The sequence below is a fragment of the Maylandia zebra genome, linkage group LG14, assembly GCF_041146795.1.
Source record: "Maylandia zebra isolate NMK-2024a linkage group LG14, Mzebra_GT3a, whole genome shotgun sequence".
Taxonomy (NCBI): Eukaryota; Metazoa; Chordata; class Actinopteri; order Cichliformes; family Cichlidae; genus Maylandia; species Maylandia zebra.
In genome coordinates this window covers 27,598,212-27,624,941 of record NC_135180.1, presented here as the reverse complement: position 1 = coordinate 27,624,941, position 26,730 = coordinate 27,598,212, and the positions used below count along the sequence as shown (strand labels likewise).

The 26,730-nt window shown below is 38.3% G+C and overlaps 1 protein-coding gene and 1 long non-coding RNA gene across 11 annotated transcripts in view; both read right to left on the bottom strand.

The window, feature by feature from the left end:
- Positions 1-26,425, bottom strand: part of ncam1b (neural cell adhesion molecule 1b) — an 80,345-nt gene extending 53,920 nt beyond the window's left edge. For 5 of the 10 annotated variants that reach the window (XM_076873290.1, XM_004558136.3, XM_076873288.1 and 2 more), the window contains exons 1-2: positions 26,131-26,425; positions 25,508-25,573 (exon numbers count right to left, since the gene is read on the bottom strand). In XM_076873290.1, coding sequence (XP_076729405.1) covers positions 25,508-25,573; positions 26,131-26,182 — 118 coding nt within the window. In that variant the 5' untranslated portion in view covers positions 26,183-26,425. The remainder of the gene's footprint in view (positions 1-25,507; positions 25,574-26,130) is intronic. The other 5 variants (XM_076873291.1, XM_076873292.1, XM_076873293.1 and 2 more) reach the window with 3 other exon arrangements.
- On the bottom strand, positions 1,312-4,295 carry LOC143412479 (uncharacterized). Its single transcript, XR_013092976.1, has 2 exons — positions 2,086-4,295; positions 1,312-1,524 (listed from the first exon to the last, which is right to left on the bottom strand). It is a non-coding gene; the product is annotated as an uncharacterized LOC143412479 (long non-coding RNA).
- Positions 26,426-26,730: the final 305 nt, after the last annotated feature.

Genomic DNA, 26,730 nt, shown 5'->3' with positions numbered 1-26,730 from the left:
ACCTATCTTTTCTAGCATGGCTTGTATCTTAGATCTACATTTCCCACAGGAACACACTGTTATTTTGGAAGTAGCTGTGTAGCTAAGATGTGAAGGGCAAGTACACTATATGGATAAAAAAAAATTATGCAGAGTTTGGCCTTTTTCTTCTGGCCTCTGTAGTTATCTTAGAACACTCCGGGTGCTGAAGCCTAGGCTGTCGGATGTTGTAGTAAGCCTCGACCCAAGCCGTGACTCGCCTCACTTGCCATGTGGGATTATGCTCATCATCTATTCTGCCAGCGTAAAAAATGCACACACATTCAAACACTTAAACTTTAAGCCTGCCAAACCGACAGTCACAGTAATAAACATCAGCTTGCTATCTGTGGTTTAAACCAAACAAAAGATTGAACGTGTCCTCCAAATAAATGGTGTACTTGCCATGAGGTCAAGGAAGCTCATAATACATTACTAAAATTTATATTATTCATATTTGGCTTTTCAGCAGGGACACACAAATAAGAATGCGTGCGCCACTGCTTTACTGTCAAAGAGCATTTAATTGGCAGCTTCTAAATAACCGGAAAGCAAATGATTCTATAATTCAACTGTCTCCAGAAATCAAGAGCCTCTTGCTCAGTAATGGTGCCAGTGTGTTTATAATATATTGAAAGAGGCTGACTCATCCGTGCTCAGTGATGATTTGTCCCATGCCAACAAGCTACAAAAGCTGCCAATGATTTACAAACTTAGGCCAATTTATGGTGTTGATTTGTTATTACAAGTACAAAACTCAACTAATGCATTTGTCACTTGAGCAAACCATAACCAGATTTATTTATTACAATGCACAAATTACAGCTAGCAAGCCATTTGAAATGACAATAATATATGCATTTCAACATTTGACTTGAGAATTGGTCGGTTTCACAATGCAGCAGACACAGACTCAAAAATTCCGAACACATTTTGAAACCATCTAATTACAAAAAAAGGGGATGGGAAACATTTAATCTTAGAAAATGTAGCACTGGGATTCCAGTTTGAAATGAACAGTCTAAGCCTTAAACACCAAAATAATTTAACTTTTAATTAAAAAAAAAAAAATTTATTGGAAAGGCATCTTCAAATAGTCAATACATCATTTTGTACATTTTGCAAGACATTTTATTTTATTTTAACTGCTTTGTTTTTGCAAATTTTATCATGATGAGTTATTGCTTGTACAGAATATCATGCCCACAGCCTTCCTGGCAGGAAGAGGGATGGAGCTTTTTTCATACATGGTTGTTTTGTGCAGGTCAAGCAGTAGGACTCCTGTGCTGTGTCTGTCACAGGAAAAAAAATTGAGTGCAGCACTCATTTTAGAGAGAAGGCTTACATTCCTCCAGATAAGATGGAGTTCTGGATGGGATTTTGAAGTCAGGACTGTGGGACGCTGATAGCTGGTATGGTTCCTTGAGTGCAAGCCGCTGCTTCACTTTCACTTTCAGGAGAAGCTTATTGTACAGGTTCCGGTGGGAGCAATGGTCAGGGATTCGGCTTAAAAGAAACAAACTGTGCTTTAAGTCTGTATTTTTAATGTCTGATAACTTTCCAATTTGATGGTATCACAATTTAAATAATAAGAAGCAATCCTAACGTGAACTAGCAGTAACATACTGCTTTGAAAACAAATTAATATCTCGTAAAACATAAATGTTCTTTTGGTTTGCTAATAGCTTTACCACATAAGTAACTACAAAGTAACTCAGGTAATACTCTCCCCATCTCACACTGTCAAAACATGCTAATTCAACTGAGTATAGTTGTTAAAAAAACAACAACTATAACTGTCATTTTCATGCATAGAAACACATTTCTTTTCTGTTAAATCTTATGTTGATGCTTAATGCTATGTTAATCTTATTGCTTCATATTTCCCTACATTTATTCACTGAGGTCACCAATTTGTGAGTTGCTCTTTAAGTGCTCAGTTTCAGAACTTACTAGTTTTAAGGAACTAGTGAGTATTTGCTTGCCGCTCATGCCTCTCAACCACAGTTATACTCATTTCTACCAGTTGCTATGGAAACGTGTTTCCCCGCTCCCTTCTCCCCTTACTTTGACATCACCGCTTGCCCGCCGCTCTCTCCCTCTCTCTCTCCCTCTCTGATTGGAGGCAGCAGTGCAGCCTCAGAGGAGTGACTATTTACATTGAAGAGGCTGTCAAAACAACGAACACACAATTTCAGCTGATCACCGTGGCTGCCTTCAGTGGTTGAGCCGTTGGTGGTAGTAGGCTTGAATGTCTCTACCAGCTAACTACATACTGTACAGAGCTATAAATTCAACACTCTATACAGTACCATTCAATAAAACTACTGGATGTCTAAAGAGCAAAGGCTCAGCTGGTGCTTGCCTTATTATATTTCCAGTCTCAGGCATCGATATCTGCAAGGCTTTAGACAGTTGGGGCCTCTCATTTGTGCATTACTTTTCAACTATAAGACTGAATAACAGATGGCTAGCAGCTTACAGTCACTGTTCATTAGCTCTAAAAGAAATGTTTATGAGTCAACCCAAAAGGAACCCCTAGCACAGAAATATGACTGGTTCCTAATTATGTGGATCCATTTCAAAGCTTTCAACTTTTAATACCAGATCTTTCTGTAGCATCTATAACACAGAATAAGGATTATCTTTCAAATCATCTTAATTTCTTTTTCCTAATTTATAAATAATAAATTATATCTGAAAATTTTAATATTCTCCGATCACAGTCTGCAGAAAACAGGATGTATATTATGTGAATCTTAGGTGTTAAAAAATGAAAGTGAAAAATATCACTTGGAATACTGACGTAATCATCATATTTATGTGTTATATAATAGGGCAGAACACATTAAAATAAGAGGCTGAGGCAGCAGAAGCTGAGCTGCCACAGAGGGGATGATTCAGATTTTTATCTCTTGTTAAAGAGTGGCTGCTTGAAAGGTTTTTGGCTGTGATATTGAAGTATTCTAATATAATGCATATTTTATCTCATATCATCTTTATCATATTGTCATAGGCCAAAAAGATGTGTGTACTGTAGCCTATGCCGTTCACTATAAAAAAGGATTTACCTTAAATACAGATTTAAAATCAACTATATAAATCTGACAATTCAATTTTTTTAAAACTAAAACACGGACCTTTTTCGTGTTGATCGCTGCAAAATTAAAATGTGTCAAGTACAGATCTAGGCAAATGTGGAATAATGTGATGCTTCAGTGCGCTGGTTCAGTTTTTCAATTTTCATCGACTGTATTCATGAGCAAAATTCAATTTGGGAAGTTATTTTTCCAGGTTTACACTTGAGTGTAACACGCTCCCAGACATGACACTTTCAAATTCATTTTACAGTCTGCTGGAAAAAAAAAGAAAAAGAAAAAGAAAAAAAACAAGGACAAAACTCACATAATAATTTGTGTTGTGGTAAACACTGCCATGGTGCTCAGAGATCTTTAACATCGAACGGAAGCCAAAATATGAGTTTAAATGATCTCTCTCTTTCTCTAATGGCCATATGCCTCTCTGAGCTGCATCCCTTTTCCTCTCTGTGCTGAAGATAAGCTGTGACTCAGTGAGCTACGGTGCAGTCCACTTCAGTGGCCAAGAGAAATTTGCCCTCATTCAGGCAATTTAGTGTGAGTGCCCCTCAGCATCTGCCTCAGCTGTGCACCACACAACAAAAGCCCAGGGAGGCGGAGAGCTGAGCGCCTGTGACCCATCATGCCATGCTGCGTGCTCCTGTAATGAATCAGTATTTAGAAGGTTGAATACAAGGCCAAGGAGACAATATAGACATTGTGCTATCAGAGACACTCAAAAATTAGGTGAGAAAAAGCTTTAAAAATAATAATAATACACAGAAAACAGATTAATTTTGGCATAACAAAAAACAGATAATTCTGCAAAAGAAACCAAAACAATCCATAATAAACATGTTTTGTCATCTCAAACAAACAGATACATGATCCTGTGAAAAAAAAAAAACATAATAATGCCCAAAACCCGAGTTTGATTTTCATCCAGCTTAGAGCTCCAGCAGAGCTGTACAACCTGTGCGAGGACTGAGAGAGAGCAGTCTGTCACTATGTCTAAAAAAGACATGCATAATCAGTGAAATGGAAAGATTCTTGGAGGCTGAATACTGGAGACTCTGCAAGGAATTTTTATTTACAGTTTGAATTCTCCGTGGCAAGAATAGGGAGCCTGTGTAACATGAACAATGACTGAAATGTTAACCATCACTGTCTGTCACTGAAGAAAAAAAAAAAAGAAAAAAAGAAAAAAAAAAAGAGAACACTCATCCTTACAGATTAATCATTACAGTGTTTCTCCTGTGACTTCCCTGATGGTGCTAGTCACGACATACTCCCCTGAAACAGCCCACAAAGCAACCACTCCGCTTGCTACTTGAGTGAAAGCCATTAAGGTTTAGCAGAATAAAAAACTATAAGGCTGTGCTAAATGGGCAGATTTTCATACACCTCTAATAATTAATGTAACAACAAAGAGGGGGGAAAAGGGCTAACTGGGAGGGTAGGAGGACTGGACGGAGGGAGCCAAAATGACCACTCAGCCACAAGATGCCTGTGACTACACAGAACCCCGAAGCCTGGCACATGCACACAGCTCCCTCTGTGTGTCCATTGAGAAAGCAGACAAGCTGGGACGAGCCGGATAAGCCTGCCTGTGACTCCACCAGGAAGAGGATCAATAGGAGGGAATGCACCATTTCGGATACAGCCAGACAGAGCCAGGGGCAGGGCAGAGAGGCAGAGCAGCACTTGAGTGCTCATTATGTTGTGTAGGATGACACAGTGTGTGCAGCCACTTCTGGAGTTATCTATGAACGGAGGGAGGTGTTGCAAACCCCTCAGAGATTAGGGCAGACCACACAGTAATTGGATTAAAGCACTAATGAAAATAAAAACTGGCATGAGCACATCTCCATCAAGGTTACAGAGCTCAGGAGGACAATCACATGAGCTAGCTGATAGCAGGTGGAAAAAAATAAATAAAAAAAATCGCTCGCCAGGAGTCCAAAGCTATCGCACGACCAGACAAATACTGGACAACGTTCATCGTGGCTGCCTCTTTCGGCTCGCTTGCTGGCATGGAAACAGTTGGCTGCAGCTGAGCATTTGGACATCACCCACCAGCAGTCAATCACATAGCAATGTCCCGCCTTCTATACAGAGTCTCAAACACCTGCCAAGTATCAAATGCCAGTAAAATTTGTCTTTGCCAGTAAATAAACAAGGGTCAACCACCACAGTGGCCAAGACGATGATGCCTCAGCTGCCTTCTCCTGTCCTCAGATTATGTCCCTGCTGACCAGTGAACACTTTCTCCACTCTAAGCCAATCAAACCAAAGCAAAACAGTGACTGTGTATCAAACAGGTTTCTGATGAGCTGTTTTAAGTGCTGGCTCTACACACAAAAAAAATGCTAAGCTGTTATTTCCCACTTGACAATATGATTAACCAGCCAAACACCACTTTAAAGATGACCAAACAGACTGCATGATGAATACAAAACTGAGTGACCAAGCTTGAAATCAAAGCGTTTACCTGTTCAACAGATTACTGACTTTTTCACCATGTTCTTCAATTGTTCCAGAACATGAAGCCGCACTCAAAATGAGTGGGTTTGTTTTACGGCTCACTCACATCAAGCGTGAAGATTGTAAGGAGAGAAGAAACAGCAGCACGGCAGAGAGAAAAGTAAAGTAGAAAGTAATGTTCCATAATCAATCGAACATAATTAAACTGATGAAATAATATTTTAAGAAAAGAGAAATATTTATACTGTCAAATGGGGTTTAAAATACTTGTTTTGTATGTTAAATATCAACTTACTTACTGCAGTTAGAAACCCTGTGTAATAACCCTATTTTGATTTCATTTAATGTGTGGTTTCAAAATACTAAACCAAGCTGTCAACAGCTTCCTGCAACACCAGATTTTTGCAGCATGTTTCCTCCTCTTATAAAATCCATATGCATAGGATCTCTCTCCGTCTTACTAATCAGCCTCCACAGTCTTCAGTTCAGTTCACATGGCCGATGTGTATAAACAACATTTTCCCAATTGAAAAACTGGCCTCCTGGTTGCAGTATCTGAATAAAACCCTGTTTATTACAACACAAGAATGATGACAAAGACCCTCATTTTTTTTAACAAATTAAAAACAACAGACTTTATAGTTTTTGTTGAAAAATTTTGTCCTGCAAGACACTTGGGACCAATTGCTGAAGTGGGTACCTTGGTTAGGGACAATAACAGGCCTCTTCTGTTAACTATTGTGCATGTTCATATGGTTAATAAACACAGCAGCTACAGGAAATACAGTGACAGGAGTCAAAACAGATTCTTGACCTTAAAAGTAATACATATTTATATAACAACAAAAGACATTTATCAGCATACTTTTTATATTTTGGGCTACTGAGGTTGTTTGAGTATAGCAAAAATCCAAAATGAAATAAATAAAAATAACCATAGCACCTGAACCTATTAGTTTGGGCTTCTAGGGAGTCAAATTCCACCACTATAAAGAAAACTGGCAAGCTATATTTATAATTCAATACAAAACAAGAGCATCATTGCCAGAGGAATGCTGCACAATAATCGCTTTATCTCAATTATCTTTTCATAAGTGCTGGAAGCCAGAATGGTAATTGAAAATAAAATTATTTTAATTGTCCAGTCCTGCCCAGGGTCATGGTCAGAATTCTTATTGCAGATTCTGACTTCTCTGAAGTTGTAAAGTGCTTTGTGACAAGGACACTGTTGTACTCCAGTGGAATGCTGTGTGTTATTCAAGGCCATTCCCGATGTCCCTCATTAATCCATGCCACATCTAATTGTGCTAAGCCATAACAGCAGGCCATTAGCAGTCTTAAGCAACACTGCCATCCTCTTCCAAAATATTTCCAGTGGCTGACTAATTAGCGATGTTGTCATGCAGCATCAGGATAGGCAACACCAGTTAAGAGTTTTTAGACACAGGTGTGCTTGTTCAGGCAAAAGCTGAACAAGGTGATGGAAAGGTTCAGGTTTAGGCAGAAAAGACAGTTATGACAAGAGACGATCACGCAGCGTGATAAAGTCATCTGTTTTGTGTTATCTTTCGGTCCGCCAAGTCTGTAACACAAATGTTGTGATTCAGTTATTTAACACTTATAGTCAGACAAGTTCATATTCGACACATAGACTAGACAAGCAGTGACTCATGAACAACCTGTTACTACACCTGCTAAGAAATCTGTCCATGGTTAATGTTGGCATTTAACATCAGGCATTCCTTTCTGTACAAATCCAAAGAGCTAACACACATTTAAAAAAAAAGAAAAATTGTATTAACATTCAATTCACTTCATCGCACTACATATAGCTTCTCAAATGAACAACACGAAAAAAAAAAAAAAAAAAAAGAATCTTTTTCACTTCAAAAAGGTTTTCATTTCTCTTCTTTAGAAGCATCTCCATCATGTTTGCTGTATAGCTGTCAGTAAAAGAGAGCAAGGAAAGCCCAAGGTTGTGTTCTGCATTCTTTGAGACAGACTGACAAGGCGTGGTCGGGCTACACGATGGTTCCACTGAGGGCGACAGATGGCACAGAGGCACCTTATGACACAACATTAGCTTCCACACATACACACCTTCTTGGCCAATCAGAGACTGGACTATAAAAATAGACACTGGGACAGGGCTAGCCTCCAGAGAGTTAACTTCCCTGTTTCTAAGAGCTAGGATCTCCAGAGACGTCCACAAAGAGGGAACACTTTCACTGCCATTAATCTAGGCACTAGAATTTTTTACAACTATTAGCAACACAATGCCTTTTAGATCCTTTAATACCTTGTTATTATACGTGAGTGTTTTCATTATCATGCTTTTTATTTCATTATCAGTGGAAATGTATTTCAAGGCAGTTATGCTGATGATATGTATAAAAAAAAAGAAAAATCACTAAATTTGCTATGATTTGTTATGGATAGTTACCGGAGCATTTCATTTGGTTGACCTTCAAATGATAAAAAACAGTCAAGCTACCCGATTGGTACAGATTCAGTTTCCCTGCTTAAAATTCATTAAATTCAGCCTGAGGTAGAAGGAAGGCGGTATACGCTGCACGTTCGAGCTGTAGTTCATTCAATGTTCTGTTACAAAGCCTGTGAGCTGTGCTAACAGAATACATTTGTCAGCAGTAAAAAGCCTGGGAAATTCAGAAGTCGGAAATGTAAGTCATCTGAGGAAGTCAGTTTAGGTCTTCTTTTTTTTCCTTTGAGAAACTCAGGTCATTCCCAAGTGAGGGGACATATTAAATAAAAGTTTTCATGTAAGTCATGTTCAAAATGTCTCAGACACAAATTTTCCAAAAGAAAAAGAAAAAAAATCAGACTGAAATAATTTATTAGAATCATGTAAGGAGACCCCACATATTCACAATATAGTACCAAAGACACTACAATATATGTTTTTTAATCAAATGGAGGTTCTACAAGTTCTACTACTACTTCTTCTCCTCTAGCACTGTGAAATATTATTCAGCAAGTTAAATAGAGGCATGAAAGCTGCAACTGTTTGCATGTAATTGCTTCAAAACCATTCATTTGCAACACAGAGGATGCAAAATCCCACAACCTCTGTGAGATTCTACAAGAACACAAATAAATCACCCCCGATTCCATGTGTAATACAGTTGTGACACATTTTTTAAGTTTATTGTAGTACTCTGTGGGTGTAATCTGCAGGTATTAGTGTACTGAAGGCACAGTAATGCTGTCACACCCCATTAAAAGTGCACCTTTTAGTGGAGTTTTTTGTTGACTCATCCATATGGTGAGATTTTAGTGTTTGGAGAGGCTAAAAAAAAAAGTCTGTTTTGGTGGACCCTTTAGAAGTATGATGACTTCCCTTATCACCTGTTGTCAATAATAAATGTATTCATGGTTTTTACTGCTCTTCTGAGCCTCCTGATTATTTCTGTATGCTCTCATAATTTGCACAACACACAGATCAGGCTGAGACCAATTATTTTTGACAACAGCATACATTTTTACCCCTGTGTAGCTCCAGCTTGTTTATGATGGCCACTGTCGCTGGCTATTTAAACGAGACACTAGCAGAGTAACCACAGTCGCCTCAGCCCACAGCATCCTGGAATTGTGGGAAAATCTGTCAACCTATCACTGAAAAACCACCAAAAAACCTAAAGCAACACAACAGCTCTGTGATAGAGCCCTGCAATCACGATGTCTCATGTTGCAAAAGAATTTCAATGCTGCATTCCTCCATGTTTATTTTCTAATTAAGGGCTGGGCAACACATTAAACTGCAATGATTTGGACACAAACTGCATATAGTGCAGTCCAAATGAAATTAAATAAAAAAATTTTCTTGATGAATATGATTGTAGATCTGCTACATTAAATGAGGGTCCTTTGAGTTCAGGAATACAAGGCAATACTAAAAGAATAACTGTTATTTCTTTAATTAATTGCTCATTTGTAAGAGAAAGTATGGAAAAAGAAACAAAAAAAACACTGACTGTATGCTGTACATTAGGGCTGCCACAAACGATTATTTTGATAGTCAACCAGTCACGATTATTTTTGCGATTAATCGACTAATCAGATCATACATCCATTGGACGTAAAACGTACAGCTTATTGCACCAGCAGCATCTGCTCTTATATAACTATCATTAGCTTACAGCTTTAAGTGCTTAAGGTATGTGCTAACTAAAAATAAAGACAAGATGATAGTTTATTAAATTTTAATGAAATTTGCAGATTGTGATCTGTGAGTTTAATAAACTCAGCCGTCTGCTCCTTGCTATCTAAAATATAACGGGACACTGGAGTATATTCTCAAGCATCTCACACTTCTGATAATCAGTTGTCTGCTTGACGTTTATTCAGCTGTGTAAAAATTATAACTTTATCTCAGCCAAACCGATTTACTCAGGAACAAATAAAATACTGAAAAAAGCCAAACAATAACATTTTTAAGTTATCTAAGTGACTTATATATCATGTTTAACCTGAGTAACGAAAGACCGCGGAGGGTTTGAAAACGATTTGCCGGGAGTCCGGTGTTCTCACGGGCTCTAGTGAGCCTTGAACCCCGGCTAGCTATCAAGCTGGTGGATAACTGACGTCTCCGAAAACGTTGGAGCGCTTTTGAAAATATGTGGTGTCTTGATAAACTGAGCAGATATTTGAGGTTTACACAGCTACATTCGCGCCTGAAAATATGTTAAAAGTTTATTTTGTGACCCATAAAGAATAATAAGAGTAATATTAAAACCAACTAGCTGCCGCCATTGTTGGAAACTGAGCTGGGCTGCGCTATGAATTCTGGGACACTGCTTCTTCTTCTTTGGGGTTTAACGGCAGCTGGCATCCTTGTACATGCAGTGCTGCCATCTTCTGTTTCAGTCTGTTATTACACTCTTAAATCCTACTACTCATTCCTGCGTCTTTTGGGATCTTACAAAGCTTCAAACGATGCCTCGACTAATAAATTAGTCGTCGATGGTAATCGCGACTAGTCGACTAATCGTGGCAGCCCTACTGTACATAGCCATTGCTATGTTCTGTGATAGGCATTAACTGATGTAACTGTTACATCATTGTTTAAGAAAGATCCTCAGAATATATGACTAAAACCACTTTTTTGCTCATATGAATACCTGGACAGCTGGATCAAGGAATCAGCATAAACTTTTAAAAGTACTTTTATATTGAATGCCAACAAATACAGTGCCTAAAGGTCCAGTAAATTGAAATGAAAGACCAACTCTGAATAGTTTAAGTATTGCAACATAATACTCAAGGTCATAATACAAAAAAATGACAGGGGCACTTTTATTTGACTCAGCCTCTTCACATCAATAAACCTAATGCACACAAACAACTGTATGCACATCTTTACCAATATGGTTCACTCACACCAGTGTTCTGAATCTCACAGCAGCTGATGTCAATAATACTTAATGTTTCAGCATGGTGGCAGCACTACTAGTGAAACAGAGCCCTGACCCTGTTCAGTCAAAATGTGTTTTAACTGTTATTGCAGCCACTCATGCAGAGAAAGCAGCCATGTGCTGTCATAAGGTAGAGAAAAGTCCTTCACGGGCATATTCCTCTTTCCACTAATGGTGGGTGTTGTGAAGGAATCTCCACTGGGAATATGCACTCAAGTCACTAGTATGCCACTGAGGATACAGGGGATCATTACTGTTTGCTAACAGCATACATGCAGCCTCATAAGACATGTGCTTTCTTTTTACTTTTTTTTTTAGATTATTATTCACTGCAATAATGGTTCATTAATAAGAAATGCAAATGTGAAAAATAAAACATGTTCTGATTTGTTTGTTGTGCCAGTCTCCCATTGGTTTAAAATGCATTTAGCTTGACAAAGATATGCTCTGAGGAATACACCACCATAAAAATCTAACAGGGTTTGGGTTAAGTAAATCAACACCATTTTAAGGGACTGTTAACATTTGAGCACAACCCTTGTTTTGAGCTGCTCTATACTGAAGCTTTATAATCACAACCAAAAGGACAGTAGTATTAAATACAATACTAAAACTATAAAGATAATCTTGGGAAGATGGCAATGGTTCTTATTGGCGGTTTTCATGTTTTACTCCCAGTTTCAAACATATTAAGGACGCATAGATGACCCGCCCCCACACTGGCTTGGTCACCGTGACTGGTGTTGTGAGATTATTTGCTTCAGAGCAATTTTCATCTGCTGTGGCATCTATGGAAAAGATGCACGATGGGGTTCATGACACATCCGGCTTCTGCTGGCAAAGAGAGCAAGACAGCTTTCAGCCAGTGGAAGTCAATGAGTCATACTGAGTAGGGATCCTTTAGGGAGCAGTGTGAGAGACAGGGTAAAACAGAGCAAGACAGACAAGCAAGACAAGATGCCAAGCTCACAGCACGGCATTAAAAATAGAAAAAAAGTTAGGTTCAAAGAAAGCTCTGTATTATACAAATTCTATTTGGATACTGCATTTTAGTATCAAACATTACTTGGATAAATCAAGTGGTAAGCTTTATTGACTACTGGTTGATTTTTTTAACTACTCTTTTCTGCTGTAACTAGGTATCATTGTTTGGATTCTGGATATTTAGAAGCACCACTAATAACAATAAAACTATTCCCCATCAATAAAGTAATACAGAGGACATATTTTAATTATTTAATAATTCTATATAGGATTTATCATATCAATTGTTTCTGGGGTGAAGAACTGTTTTCTAATTCGTCAACTACTCTTTATCTACAGCTCGTTTTTTATGATTAATTTATATTAAATGAAGAAAATGATGAAGTGTAATGGCTTTTTTTTTCCCATTTAGTTTTTGAGCAATGATACTTTAATATGATATCAGTGAACCAGCACTAAACAAATACTACCAAGTGTTTCTTGATGGGTTAGTACTCAGACAGTTTAATGTCACTGCTTGATCAGTAATGTTCAAAACATAAAAAGCTATTTGTCAAGATTTAAAGTGAAATTTCATGAGTTATGAGTCATCAGCACTTTTTAGGGCACCAAATATTTACAAGAGCTGCATATCTATCTATTAATGTGAAATTCGACTTTTAGTTTGATAGTTTTATTGCAAAAAATATAATGATGGAATTTCCAGAGCTATGTTGAGATTCTTAGTTTTTTCCTAGGTTTGTCAATAAATGTCAGACTCACTATCCCAAAGCATCCATATCAATGTCCACAGCCAGAAGACTGATGTGGAATTACTGGCAGAACATTATGTGTGCGGAGTTTACCCTACCAATATACGACTTTGCCACTATGCCTAAGTGTTTTAACACAGCACGCAAGATCAATGAATGGAAAAAAAAATCTATGACTATATGTAGCTCTCTGCCTTTCCGGAAAAAATACACAATATTATTTTTTGCAGGAACAGACTATCAGTATAATTACAGCCTTCAACAGCGAGTTCTTAATTAGGAGTTGTTCCTCTTAACGCAAGTGACGTCAATCTCCATCACAGTAAAACAGGGTTTTGGACTCAACTCCAATAACGTGGTGGACTAACAACAACACAGACATGGAGATGTGATGGTGTACTGGTCCTAGAGACCCCAACGATATCCAAACAGCCTTCAGCATTTCAGATCACATCCCATCCATCACCTGCACCCTGTCATTGTAGCACTCCAGTGGTCTCTGACTCAGATGGACAACTGAGTTTTCCAGCTGCACCTCCTAACCAATGGGTGTGGGTGCCAGGTTTAGGAATTCCACAAAGTGTTCTGTTAAGCTGACCATAACACTGCCAGTTAATGTCAGGAATCCAGTGCTCCCAATCAAAACAAAATAAAATAGCCTTCAACAGCTTCAGAAAATTGCTTCCACACCCAAACTTCTGTGGTTACATTTGATTAGTTACAGTGTGAATGAAAATGGTTGGGGTCTGTGGTAAATAGAGTGAACCTCTTCATGTGCTACACACTCCTAGTGAAGCTACTCTGTTGGGGAAAAAGGGTTGTTGCGACTCCCTGTTAGAGGAAATACAGTGGAAAGCATTTCAGTTAGAAGTTAAACACCTCAAATTGAAGTGAAATGTCTGTCAAATGGTGAACAAATATGAAAACGCATGGCAGTAGAGTGCAAGCAGTAAGAAAGCAAATACAAGGACATGGTCTAGTTTTCTTAGCATCAGTTATTCATTATTCATTGAGATCAACGACCACGGGCTTGCATCCAGTGTCAAAATAACAAAAGGTCAAAGTGGACGTTAAGATCTCAGAGTGTACAGTGTAAAATCTTCATCCTGCTCAAATTTCAATAGGAGGATTGCCAAAACAGTCCACAGTGGTTTTCGCACAGCTAGAAATAAAGCAGACAGCCAATTATCACACAATGATACAATCAGAATGAAGTAATCAAGCAAACTGATCAGAAATTATCTGTAAATATTACATATTGGAATCAAAATGAACACTTTTTTTTACCACGTCAGTGCACCTACAGTTCCAGGAGATAAAAAAGTTCTGCTAAGAATTAAAAATAGGGTCCATGTTGCCATGTAGGTTTCTCTCTATCTTTGGGCATATCCATTACATAATTTTAAGATTGCTCTGCATGAATGAGAATGAAATGAGGTTAATTCCCAGCCCCAGTGATATCACTTTCTAAATTTTCCTCTCTTCTAATGCTCTTAAAATCCTAATACTGAAACATTTACCCATAAAATATAATTAACTTGACAATAATATGACATTTAACTCATCCCTGTGGCTACAGGCTAATAAATCTACAAAAAGCTGATTAAGAATATGCATAAAGTACTTTTGAATACAAGGTTATTGATTTTTATGCAAATTGTAAGGGTCATTTGTTTATCATTACATTAAAAATTATCAACATGCTTGGTTTTCCACATGTATGGATTACATCACATAACCCCTGCCACATGTAAAACCATTACATGTGGCAAAACGGGGTTTTAACACTGTATAGTTTTGTGACTGTTTATTTTCTGTAGGTTTAGGGAGTAATGCTTGTCTGTGAACTCACTGTCATTATTTCAAAGTGGATCCTGCATGTTGAATGGATCAGATATAGCTATAGGTGCTAATGCCCCCCTGGAGATAGAGCCTTCTTACTGTGATCTAATTAGCTTTTTTGAATGAGTGTCACTGCACTAGTTCAGTGATAGATTTTTTTTTTAATCATTTTGCTTCTACACTAAGACAAGCACAAAAATATAGATAAAGATTGAAAATAGGGTATACAGAAAGTATACTATTATTGATGATGAAATGCAGAGGGATAAGAAAATCTGCTTTATTATTTCATTACAAAACACCACATACAATATTTTACTACAAATGACTGGGTATAACAGGTAAATTGTCTTACAGCACATTTAATCTATATTAATACCAACAGATTTTTGAGTCAATGGAGCCCCTTTAGAATTACTCTGCAACTGATCTCTGATCCAGCTGAGTATGGGTGGGTGATGTTGCATCCTTCCACTTTAGAAGAATTAGTGATCTAGCTATTAGACATACATAACTTAAGCTATATGTTCTAAGATTAGTTCTTCAACTGCTATTTGAAGTACTGCTATTAGTGTAAATAACTGGAAAGTGGCCTTGAGTCAAAGTTTCTGAAAAAGTCTAAATTTGGGCCCTATTTTGCATGGTACACAGGGGGCTCATTTCAGGTCATGATTCATCTTTAGCACAGAAAAGTCAATGAAAAACTTTAAAATGGAAAAAAAGTGTCTTACATTGATGAAGTAGGCGTGTGCCCTGTTCAGAGTAGAATCAAATTCCGTGTAACCTAGTTTCACATAAATGTCAATCTCGTCTTGTTCTTTTGGTTGACATTCAAAATCTAGTTGTAATGGCTCACTAGCTTTTTTTTATTACTATTAAAGCTTTAGAACACAGGGTAGGTTGGAGAATAAAGTGTTAGCCTTCTGATTCTCTAATAATATGGTGATTTCTTTGTATCTACTCTCGAATTTGTCTTTTTTCATTTACGATTTTGCATTGTCTCCAGCTAACTGGGTGTAGCAGCCACCCAGAAAAGCAATTGCAAGTTGATTTTCTGTCTTGAGCAGGGCAGCTCTGGCTTGGATAACTTACTTTACAATTTTCCACAAGTCCTTCAAGCAGGTGGTGACCATTAGCCCTCTAACTTTCACTGATTAAGGTAGCAGATTCTTTGACATTTTTTAATATATATAAATGGTCAAACATCAAAAACACGAAATGCACAATTTTACAGTATTTAAAAGATTTTAAATGTTAAGACTACATTTTTCATCTTTCCACACTAGTAGAAACCTCTAGTGGTACCACTATGATGGATTTTTTTTCCATAATTATATTACCACATGTCAAGACTGGGAGAAACAGAGGTATCTTTAAGTTGCCAGGCAATGACTAACCCTGTAGAGGAGTATAATGTTAGAGAGGGTGACACACTTTAGTGACTGAATCAAAAGAAAGCCTAGGGCATAGCAATCCAAATTTTCCCTGCTTTATGCATGGTGATGCATCCTACAGTGTTTCGGTAATGAATGCACCACGATGTGCATGGATGCATGAGAAGATGCACACACTGCTTCCCTTCACGCTACACAAAAGAAGTTGAGAGCCAAATCCTAGCCAACAGCATGTTACTTTATTATGGAAAGATGAGACACCCATTTTCTTAAATCAGACATACTGTAAGCTTGATAAGACTCTGTAAGCTCAAGCTGAGGAGGCTCATCTGCATCTCATGTAAAGTGGGACACAGTTCCTCCCAGCACGGACATGACATGATTGTAAGCCCATCTCTTATTTCAGGGGGCCACATGGGCCACAGACGAGGCTGTGATGATTTAGTTTGGGTCACAGGAGTGCTGTCTCTCCTGGCTTCTCTAACTGCCAAATAGGGCACAGAAAGGCCAAACAGAGCCAGCAGGTACTCACTTCATATCATCCTAAGCAAGGCAAAATAAGTCTTTATTTAAGGGTGAATAGCCAGGAGAGAAAAGGTGACACATTTTGAAAGTGCATCAAGTATTTAAATAGATAAGTGGAACTGGTCAACTCTGGTAAAACAGGACTAGTGGTTTTGATCAGTTCTATTATACCCACTGACAACCTTAACTGTTTGCAAACATTTAATTATAACATATCTCCCTTAAAACATTGGATGGAATTAGAGCATTAAATTGACTTGCCTACTCCAAGTAGATAACTGATACTCAAAATTTTGAAAATTCCACAAAGGGAAAACTTCAAAGAAGAGAGAATAATGCCTAAAGGTTTGTGAGTTTAGGGTTACATGTCCACCGGGATACTGTGTTCTGTTAATTCAATGAATGACAAGGACACATTGCCCTAATTTCATGCAAGTGCTGAGATATTAGCATGTCTATATCTGAGAGAAGCTGGAACAGTCTGAAGTTACTCTAATGTTCAGCAGTGTCTGAAGCAGATTTTTCCTGCTCATATACATTAAAAACAAGGCAAACCCAGCTTGCCTCCCAGGCCACTCTGTTCAGTTTACTTTAACCTGTTTCATACTTTTAAATTAAATTTGATTAATATTAATCCCAGATATATTAAGTCAAAACTCCCAGGAATGCTGTAAGATCTGTACCCCAGCAGAAGCTAATCACTCAAAAAGAAAAATAAATAAAAACTAAGCCCACAGCCTGTGAGTCTTCTGTGAGCACACCCTTAGGAAAGGATGTTTATGTTCCTCCTACAGTATCTCACAGGGTAACATGCACGTGTAATGCTATCTTTTTTAACGTCCTTAGGCACTGAATCTCCTCAACTCTCTCAGACCTGGATCTGTCTAATCCAGTCCCCATCACCAAAGAGTCAAGCAGTCCTGGCTTGAATAAAAACACAGTCACCCCCTCCCTTGCTGCTTCATCCTAATTCTGGGTGAAAACCTTAGATTCTATGAGAATGTTAAAAATCATGTGTGAGAGGTATCAGAGCTACTGAGTAAGGGAACGGGCATCATGGACTGTTTAACAGTTAAAGTAACATAATAAATTTTTGAAATTGAACGTCTCAACAAATAAAACACTTGAAAAATGAATAGCTGACAACTGTCTCCCAGAAACTGTTCCCAGTGCAGTAGTTGTTTGTCTCCATAATCTGTTACATAGCGAAACAAATTCGGGTTCAATAAACATCCTCTAAAGCTTAGCAGTAGACTGTCAGTGGACACTCATATGATGGCAGGTTAAGTTATTTGATAAGACAAAACAAAAATAACCGAAACTGGAGGTGATAAGATATGGGCTTAGCCTTTTATCCACTGTGGCTGGCTGGATTACTCAGATTTCCTTCAAATCCAACATTTAACACAATTTTGCAGAGATTGCCTTGACACTAGAAGTCCAAGGTTTAGTAGGTTTAGTAAAGTCTTCAGATACACATTACACTAGCATTCCTATTACAGTTTTAATTAATAAATGATAACCCTGGACACAAATACATTTGCTTTGATCTTCTTTGTCTTTTGGCTGGTCCACAGCAGACATATGCCTGCATCTCACCCTATCCCTAGCATCGTCTTCTGTCACACCAATGCTTTGCACTTCCTTCTTTTCCCTGGCAGTTCCATAGTCAACCTCCTTCCTCCAATATATCCACTATTCCTCCTCTGCACATGTCCAAACCATCTCAAACTTGCCTCTTTGACTTTGTTTACAAACTGCTCAACCCGTGCTGTCCCTCTGAAATACTCATTTCTAATCTTGTCCATCCTGGTCACAGTCAATCAAAGACATTTGGTTTAATATGTTGGGGGCATTATATAGGGCAGTCAAGAAACCCTATATAATGTCCACAAAAAAGATGAATTTATCAAAATTACACATTTAGATAATTGTTAAATTTAGTTATCCAAAGAAAATTGCCAAATAATCTTTCATTTGAGCTTGAATAACATCCTTTTAACATCAACAAATGACTGACGCTAGCTGGCAACACAAACAATTTAAAGACAATTATTTTGAAATTCTAAATATTATATCAGACAAGATCAAAAAGAACTTTAACAATAACAAAAACAGAAGCTGGAGTCCTGATTGTATGGAACTATCGTCTTTGTGCAAGGTATGACTATGCTGAACCAAGATACAAACGGTATTAGGCCAGAGACACACTGTTAAGGCCTCTGTTCTCAGTGGGGTTATATAATTTTGTAAAATGATTGGTTGTAGTCACGTAGGTGACTGTAGTGTGTGTTTTGGGGGAGGGAAATCTATTTTAGTGGACGTCCCAAATAAAATCTCAATATGGCAAACAGTGCTGCCAGTACACAATGTGCCACAATCTACTGGCTTTATTAAGATGGAACTATTGGATTTTTTCCCTCATGAAGCTAAGTCAGAAGTCTGGAGCTTTTGTTAGTCAGCCTAGAGTCGTCTATGCTTCCATCTTGCTTTGTATGGTGCCGCATGGAGCAATGTCATGATTTCCACATGATCTGACTGATGATGTAACACAAGCTAAGTGAAACAATCCTGCTGTAAACCAGAGAGGCACATTTGCATAGTCAAAGGATCCAAACTGCAGGGTCAAACTGCAGAACTGCACTTCATTCATCAGTTTCACACATTGAGGACACTGGGAAGTCATTTCTTATCTTGCCCAATTCTCCTTAAATTCTCTCACTTTAAGTTCCGAGGCTATGTTTCATTTTCTGAAATGATTCCATATCCCAGTTATCAGTTCAAAGAGGATCAATTAATAATCATGTCAAGCAGCTCAACGGGCCCATTGAGCATGCAGCCATCAGGAGTGGGAAAGAGATATAGAAAGAGGGTTAATCCTTCCTCAATCTCAGTTCAGTCACTAATACTGCAACTACACCATATAATCATCTGTAAAAAGATTAAGATTTTCTTTGATTTACATGCTCGAAGTTCAAAAGTGCTATTTTAAAGTACCTTTTTTTTATACTTTAATGAAAGAAATGTAAAAAATATTTTGCTTCGGTGATGCCATATGAGTTATGTGAGAATGTGACTAGTTTATGAGTCATAAATCATGAAGTTATGACAGTTTACGCTCAGATACACTGAATATAGACCATGATTATCAGTGCAATGAAGTGGAAAATAAGAAGTGAAAAACATGTACCCTGTAACTGTTATATCCATACTTAACGTAGCTTTAATAACTCTACATTATCCACTGTTGTGCATAACTCTATGTTGAATGTGAATTACCAGCGTAGCATCAGGAGCTGAACCAGAACCAAAACCAAACCCCAAATTGTCCATCTAACCAATTAGTTGGCTGGGCTGACATAAATTACCTTAAAATGAGGCCAAAATATTTACGCAATGAAAAATGCCAAAGATGTTTGAGGGAAAGGTTTTTAGAAACAATATCAATATTACATAGTTTGTCCAAGTCTGACAAGTTTATTTTCCAAATAAAATCAAATTCCAGGCAGCAGAATCACAATTATTTACTTTAATAATATGCACATGAGGTAAGTTTCAACCCATCACTGTTAATATAAACCTTACATTGCATGATAATTAAATTCTTGCAGGATTCACAAGATCACACAGGAATTCATCTTGCCAGCATCCTACTGATGTTTTGCAGACATGTGACAACTTCTTCACTATTTTGGACAGTGGTGACAATGTAGCATCAGGTGATTACCACAAAGGTCTACCCCTCAGTCAGTGAAAGAAGTATTTCCCAACTGACTGGCGAAAATCTCGTAGTGATTTCTTTGGTCCTTAGAATATTGCTGTAGTCCTAGTGTACATGGAAGATAGAAACTTTGATAGGAACACTGTACAGCTACTCTACAAGCTCTAGTGAAACTGTGAAAAGTGCGACACCTTAAAGGCATAAGTTTTCCCTCAGCATGGCAGCCAACATAAAAGCCACAACATTCACTTTGAAGTGACTAGAGTAGCTCGGCTAATGGTTAGTATTTGCAAACAAACATGAAAAACCACAGGCAACCATTGGAATCTGCTAGCAAAAAAAGCAATCACTAGGAGGTTTTTGGTGCACTCCTTTTCAGTCGATTTCACCCAGTGACAGCGAGCATCACATGAGAAACCTCAATAAGAAGCGTACCCGCATAGTCTTTCTCCTCCAAATGGCAGAGACTTAGGCTGTCTCAACATACTTAAAGCTCACCCACCCACGTCTTTTTGTAACTAAACTAGTTAAATCATAAATTAACCCCTTTTTTGTTGCAACCTTAAGCAATCTGTAACATCAATACATTTGTTTAATTGCCAAAACTTAACCTCTAGATTAACCATTATATGATCTCAAATATTATTTTATCAGCCTTGGCTAGACTGAATAATACAAAAACAAATATTCTCCATCAAGCAGAAGAGACACTTCCAGAGTTTAAAGCTGCTTTAATTATGCACATGTTATTAAAATGTTAAGAACTTTTTTTAGTTCATCTAACACTATCATTTCATTACTCTGATTTTCTGAAGTTACTCACGGGCGCCTATGATTTATTATGCTATATAATAAGCAATACATCTGTGTCTAACTTACTAAAATACACTATGCAGAAATTTGAAAAATAAAATAAAAAAAGGATTGCTCTTGTTTCCCCTCTGTTCTAAGCGCAGACAGTATAAAAGATGGGTGAAGCGCCTGTGGCATCACCCATTGGTTTGTTAAGCCTTGAGATGCACATATTCATCTTCACCGTGCTGGAGTTTCGAAGTGGGCGGATCAGACTATGGAACTGCACAGTCATTGGCTAAGTCATTAGTCAATGAGAATAGCCTGGATAATCCTTCTTGTGAAAGATAGCATGATTAAGTCTTTGGAATATTTTTCATTGAAAATGATCCAAAATGAGTTAATGGGACCAGAAACCCAGCAGTAAAGTTTGTACGGAAGTTAAGTCTAGGGACATTTTCCAGACTTTTACTGAAGTCTGTTGGATCTCAAGCTGCTTTAATTATTTATGAGGTCTTTCCTTGTCTAACCATGTGACAATAACTTGTTTTCTATTTTGGATGTGTGACGCTTCAGGGTCAAGTGAGTAAACTCTCAGTCACACAGGCCTAGAGACCAATTGGTGCTCATCTGAAGGCCATCAGTCACAAGGTAGAACTATGTATTACCCAACCGGTTTGCTAGCAGATTGCTGCAGTTAACTGTAGTTTGTGTGGAAGACGGGGAATTGTCTACAAACACTAGCCTTAAAAGTATATGATGTGACTTTTGAAACGTGTTGATTGCAGCACTGAGGCACAACTTTTACTTTGAAGATGAACATTCTTCATTTCTTGAAGTTCATTCAAGTTTAACAGCACTTGGGTAGTAACTGGTGAGTGTTTGCAGGCAAACCAACATGTTCTATACAAACTACAGTTGACTGCAGCAATCTGCTGCTGAACAAAGCAATCACAAGGAGCTTTTTGGTACAGCACAAAAAAAAAAGATAATCTGTATGTAAACAATGACTATGTGAGTAGAGTGTCGAAGGTCATGTCAAGAAGAAGTAGTCTTAGCTACCCTCACATGGGCTCAGGATTTTTGTGGGAAAGCCTTTTAACGCTTTATGTGCAATCCAGTATGTGCAAGGGTGTTCCTCCATCATAAGAGAAAAACAGAATGACTGGAGCCCTGCGTGCTCTGTAATTGCAACGTTCTTGCATATATTAGACAATTGTAGGTAAAATAACAGGAAACTGACCACTGGATTAGATTTTCTCTTGTGCCAAAGAAAGGAGTTGTCTGATACAGGGGGACAGCTCTTGTGCAATGTGCTTATGATGAAACGTGAATAGGATTGCAAGTGTTTGCAAGCGCAACCACCCACTGGTAGCCATTTAAAAAAATATAGGTTTAAGGCACGTCTGTGTCTGTTTCATTTTTCACACCCCGAATCTACTTCCATTGTTTTATTCTGTGGATGGTTCTAAGCTCCTCCCATCAGAAAAACACTAGCAAAGGTAAGGACATACAAATTTAGGGCTGCTCAATTAATCGAATTTTAATCACGATTACGATCTGGGCTTTCAACGATCATTAAAAATGACTGAGCCGATTATTAGCCCCTCCCTCATTTATCCGCGACACCTTAAAGGCCGGTCCGTGAAAATATTGTCGGGCATAAACCGGTCCGTGGCGCAAAAAAGGGTGGAGACCGCTGATTAAGAGGACCCGAGGGAAGCTCGGAAAGCTAAGCAGAAGTTATTTGGAGAGGAGAGTGACTGCTGTTGGTTGAAAAGAGAGTTTAAAAAAAAAAAAAAACTTCAGTGGTGTTGCACACTATTTTCTATTATTTTATAAAGTCATTATTCAATACATTGTTATTGTTAACCCTTTAAAGCCGGTCAGAGCTGCACGCTCAGTTTTGTGTAACTATTTTTAAATCCCTGAAGAACCCTGAGCCCTGTAAGCTAGCACAATAATTTTTTTTTGCATATGAAACCAGAGGAGTTGTACTTACATCTTATGACATCAGCTTGTCCTCGGTCACGGTTTCCTTCCACATAAAGCTTTGCAAAAATTGCATAAAAAGCGCTTGCAGGAACAAAAACATAATATTCCAGAAACAGGCTTTGCCGATCCGATCAGCTGTTCCTAACACTTCCCACAGTGAAACAGACGTCAGTGCGAATTATCGCGCATGTCCGCCATTTCCTGCCCAAAACCAGAAGTGACGTCATTTTCGCGGAAAATGTAGTTTTTTACTTGTAGGCCTTAAAAGCCTATACTGGTGTTTTATAAGTCATGTTTGACTTTTCTGAATAGTTGCTGGGATGCTTAGAACTCGAATTGCACTGCTGGAAATAGTTTATTTTGATGCACCTGCTGTTTTCTTTGCAAATTTGCATCATAGGATTGTTTTTTCGTTTTTCCTGCAGTATATAAAAATTGGTGTATCTCCAAAATAAAACTATAAAGACACTCAAAATAAATTTCGTGTGGTGGGAAACTATTTTTTGCAACTTTTTTGTATTTAAAGTTTTGAGGGATAAACCTCTTAAATTTCTCCAAGTAGAAATATATGTAAAAAACAAAACAAAAATGATTTAAATTTTTTGTAGTTTATTGCACTTTTTTGCAATTAATGTAGTTACTATGGACTTAACGCATACATATTATTAAAATATGGGCTATAATAGTTGTATAGCAACTTGAAATGCTCCCACAAATGGCACTACAACATGTAAAAAAAATAATATAAGCTCTGGCGGACTTGGTTCTATAGTAGGTCGTAAGGGTTAAATAAATATCGTCAAATAATCAAGATCTCAATTTCAGTGAAAATAATCGTGATTATCATTTTTGCCATAATCGAGCAGCCCTATACAAATTTTTTTTTAAAAACACTGACTTTTTACTTCACTAGCACTGCGACTAGGACTGTGCAATTAAGTTTAATTTTTGGCTTTCAACAATTACTATACAATTATTGTGCTTCCTTACTTTGCCTTTCAGCACAGCCCCTTCAATCAATATGGCCTCTCAGTCAAAATTTACTCCCCATGAGAGAGTGGCAGATTTGGTTAATTTCACATTTATATATATAGTTAGTCAGTTTTGTCTTGTGATAGACTGGCGAACTGTCCAGGGCAGGGGTGCCCAATCCCGGTCCTCGAGAGCTACTATCCTGCAGCTTTTAGATGCATCCCTACTCCAACACAGCTGAATCAAATGGTTTGATCTCTTCAGCATGCCATCATGTTTGGCAAAGGCCTGATAACAAGCCATTCATTTGATTCAGGTGTGTGGGAACAAGGATGCATCTAAAAGCTGCAGGACGGTAGCTCTCGAGGACCGGGATTGGGCACCCCTGGTCCAGGGTATACCATGCTGCTTCCACTATGAAAGCTCGGACAGCCCCCGAAGCAGAAGAAAATGGAATGACAGATAAATCTCACATAATTATAATAAGTTTTAAGCAATCAACTTCAATAAAAGAAAAGTTTTTTTTCCAATACACTGCTTTTACAAAATCTGTCCAACTGTGTTAGGTAATTGTGAGTTTAATACTGACCAAAATTACTGTAATTATGATTTTCACACAATGATGGAGATCTAAACGCAGCTCTCGTGGGTGAAAGGACCTCTGTTTAACCCACTACACCACCAAAATGGAATTTGTTGTTTCTCCCGATGAGGTATGAAAAGGATGTGTGATTGGCTGAACTCTCCTGTTATGAAATAGGTTTTCTAAAGTCAAAAACAGAGCCAAGAGGAAGTCCACAAGTCTACATTCACCTCAACTACTGAAATCAAATATGCTAAGAGGTTAACATAAATACTTGCTCCATTACATCATAAAAATACTACCTCCTCCTACTGCTACTTCCTCCTACTTCAAATGGTTCTACAAGAGAAAATTTAATCCAGCAATCGAGGTCTTATTATTATTTTACCTAATATTTTGTAATACTGCAAGAGAGTTTACCATTACAGAGCAGGGAGAGCTCCACTCCCTCTGCGTTTTCCTCTCCTGATGGAGGAACACCCCTGCACATACTGGATTGCACATAAAGGATTAAAAGGCTATCCCACGAAAATCCTGAGCCCCTGTGAGGGTAGCTAAGAGTACTACTTCATACATAAGCACCTCACGTGTGAAATCACTAAGGTTAATAAAAAGGGGGGGCGGGCAGATGTTATTAAAATGTAATTTCACACAAAACTCCCTCAATTACACTTACATAACGACACATTTTACCAACTTAGAGGATCTCATTTCAAAGCCTTTATCGTGGCATCAGATTACATAACAGATGATTCAGAGTAGAAGTTGTGCTTGCTATGCATCAGTGTGCCAGAGAGACCAAACACTGTCCCTCACAGACTGCCCATGCACTTCATCCAGTCATCATCGTCTTCTCAATGCTACCATCGCACCTGTACACATGAAGAGGTACCTGCCAAAATGCGTTTTATTTTTTTATGCAGATTATACCTTTACCTGAGATGCCGTGACTCAACCCAGAAGCCCGTGATTCAGTGCGTATCCCGTTCTGTGTGTGTGTGTCTACAAACACAGAGAGCCCAGCATCACTCCCCATCAACAACAAACACGTCCCATCCAAGCTAAGAGAACGGCCCACATCAACACGACTACAAATGCAGAGAAATGCATGCCACCCCTGCAAATCCCTTTTCCCATGCTGCTCCTATCCACTCCAATATAAATTTAAAGGCTCTTCTTCTTCTTCGGTGTCATATTTTATTCAATGTACAATTATGCGAAGTCAGCGAGCAGGCTGGTCACGCAAAGTGAAGCTCCCCCTCTGAATGTATGGGAGTGTGTAACACATTAGCAGCTGGCAGCTTTAAGCTGTTTTTACTTATAAGAGAAAATAAATAAACAGCTCGTCAGTAGGCTAATTAGCAGCAGTCGCAGTGCCGTTACCGTCGCACCTGCTAAATGAGTGCCTGCGGGCGGAGGTGGCGAGGAGATGCCTGCGGTCCTGGTCACTTTTTTTTTTAAGGGTGGAAATAGAAGGGGATTCATGGCAAAACACCAACAAAAACACGTCTGTCTTAAAAGCGATGACTTTGATTCAAATGTGAGATTTTTTTCCTTACCTGTACAGCTCACGAGAAGCAAGGCTAAAAAAATATCCCTTGTCTGGACCATCGCAACTCCCGAGTAACGTGAACGTTAAACGGTGTAGCTAACGTTTAATCTCCGCTCGGTCCCTACGGTATTGCCCTCGGGTTTCCTGCCCCTGTTAGCGACTGTTCATCCTAATCTACAGAACTGAGCTCGTCGGGAATAAGTGTCAGCGGCAGCGTTGTTGATGACAAGCAGCGGTCAGAGATTAGCAGCGATGAGCGCCAGTGCACAGTTCAAAGTCTGACTGACAAGCGGAGCCTTTTCACACACTTGAATTACTCCGCAGAGCCGGAATAAAGCACCTCCTGTAACTAGTGCGTGGGTATCAACGGGAAGCAAGGGAACAGCTGCAAATAATCATAACAATGAAAAATTTAAGTTGAAATATAGCATATATAAGATTGTTTCAAAATATGGTAAAGCAAGTAAAAGTGTGAAATGCAGAGCTGTTTAGTGTATTTTTTTTATATCGGTGTCCCCCCCTACGGTAAGATACATAACAAGTCACCCTTTATAAGCAATTGTAATTAATAACTTTAAGGGTTTCTTTTAGTTTTACATTGCTTTAG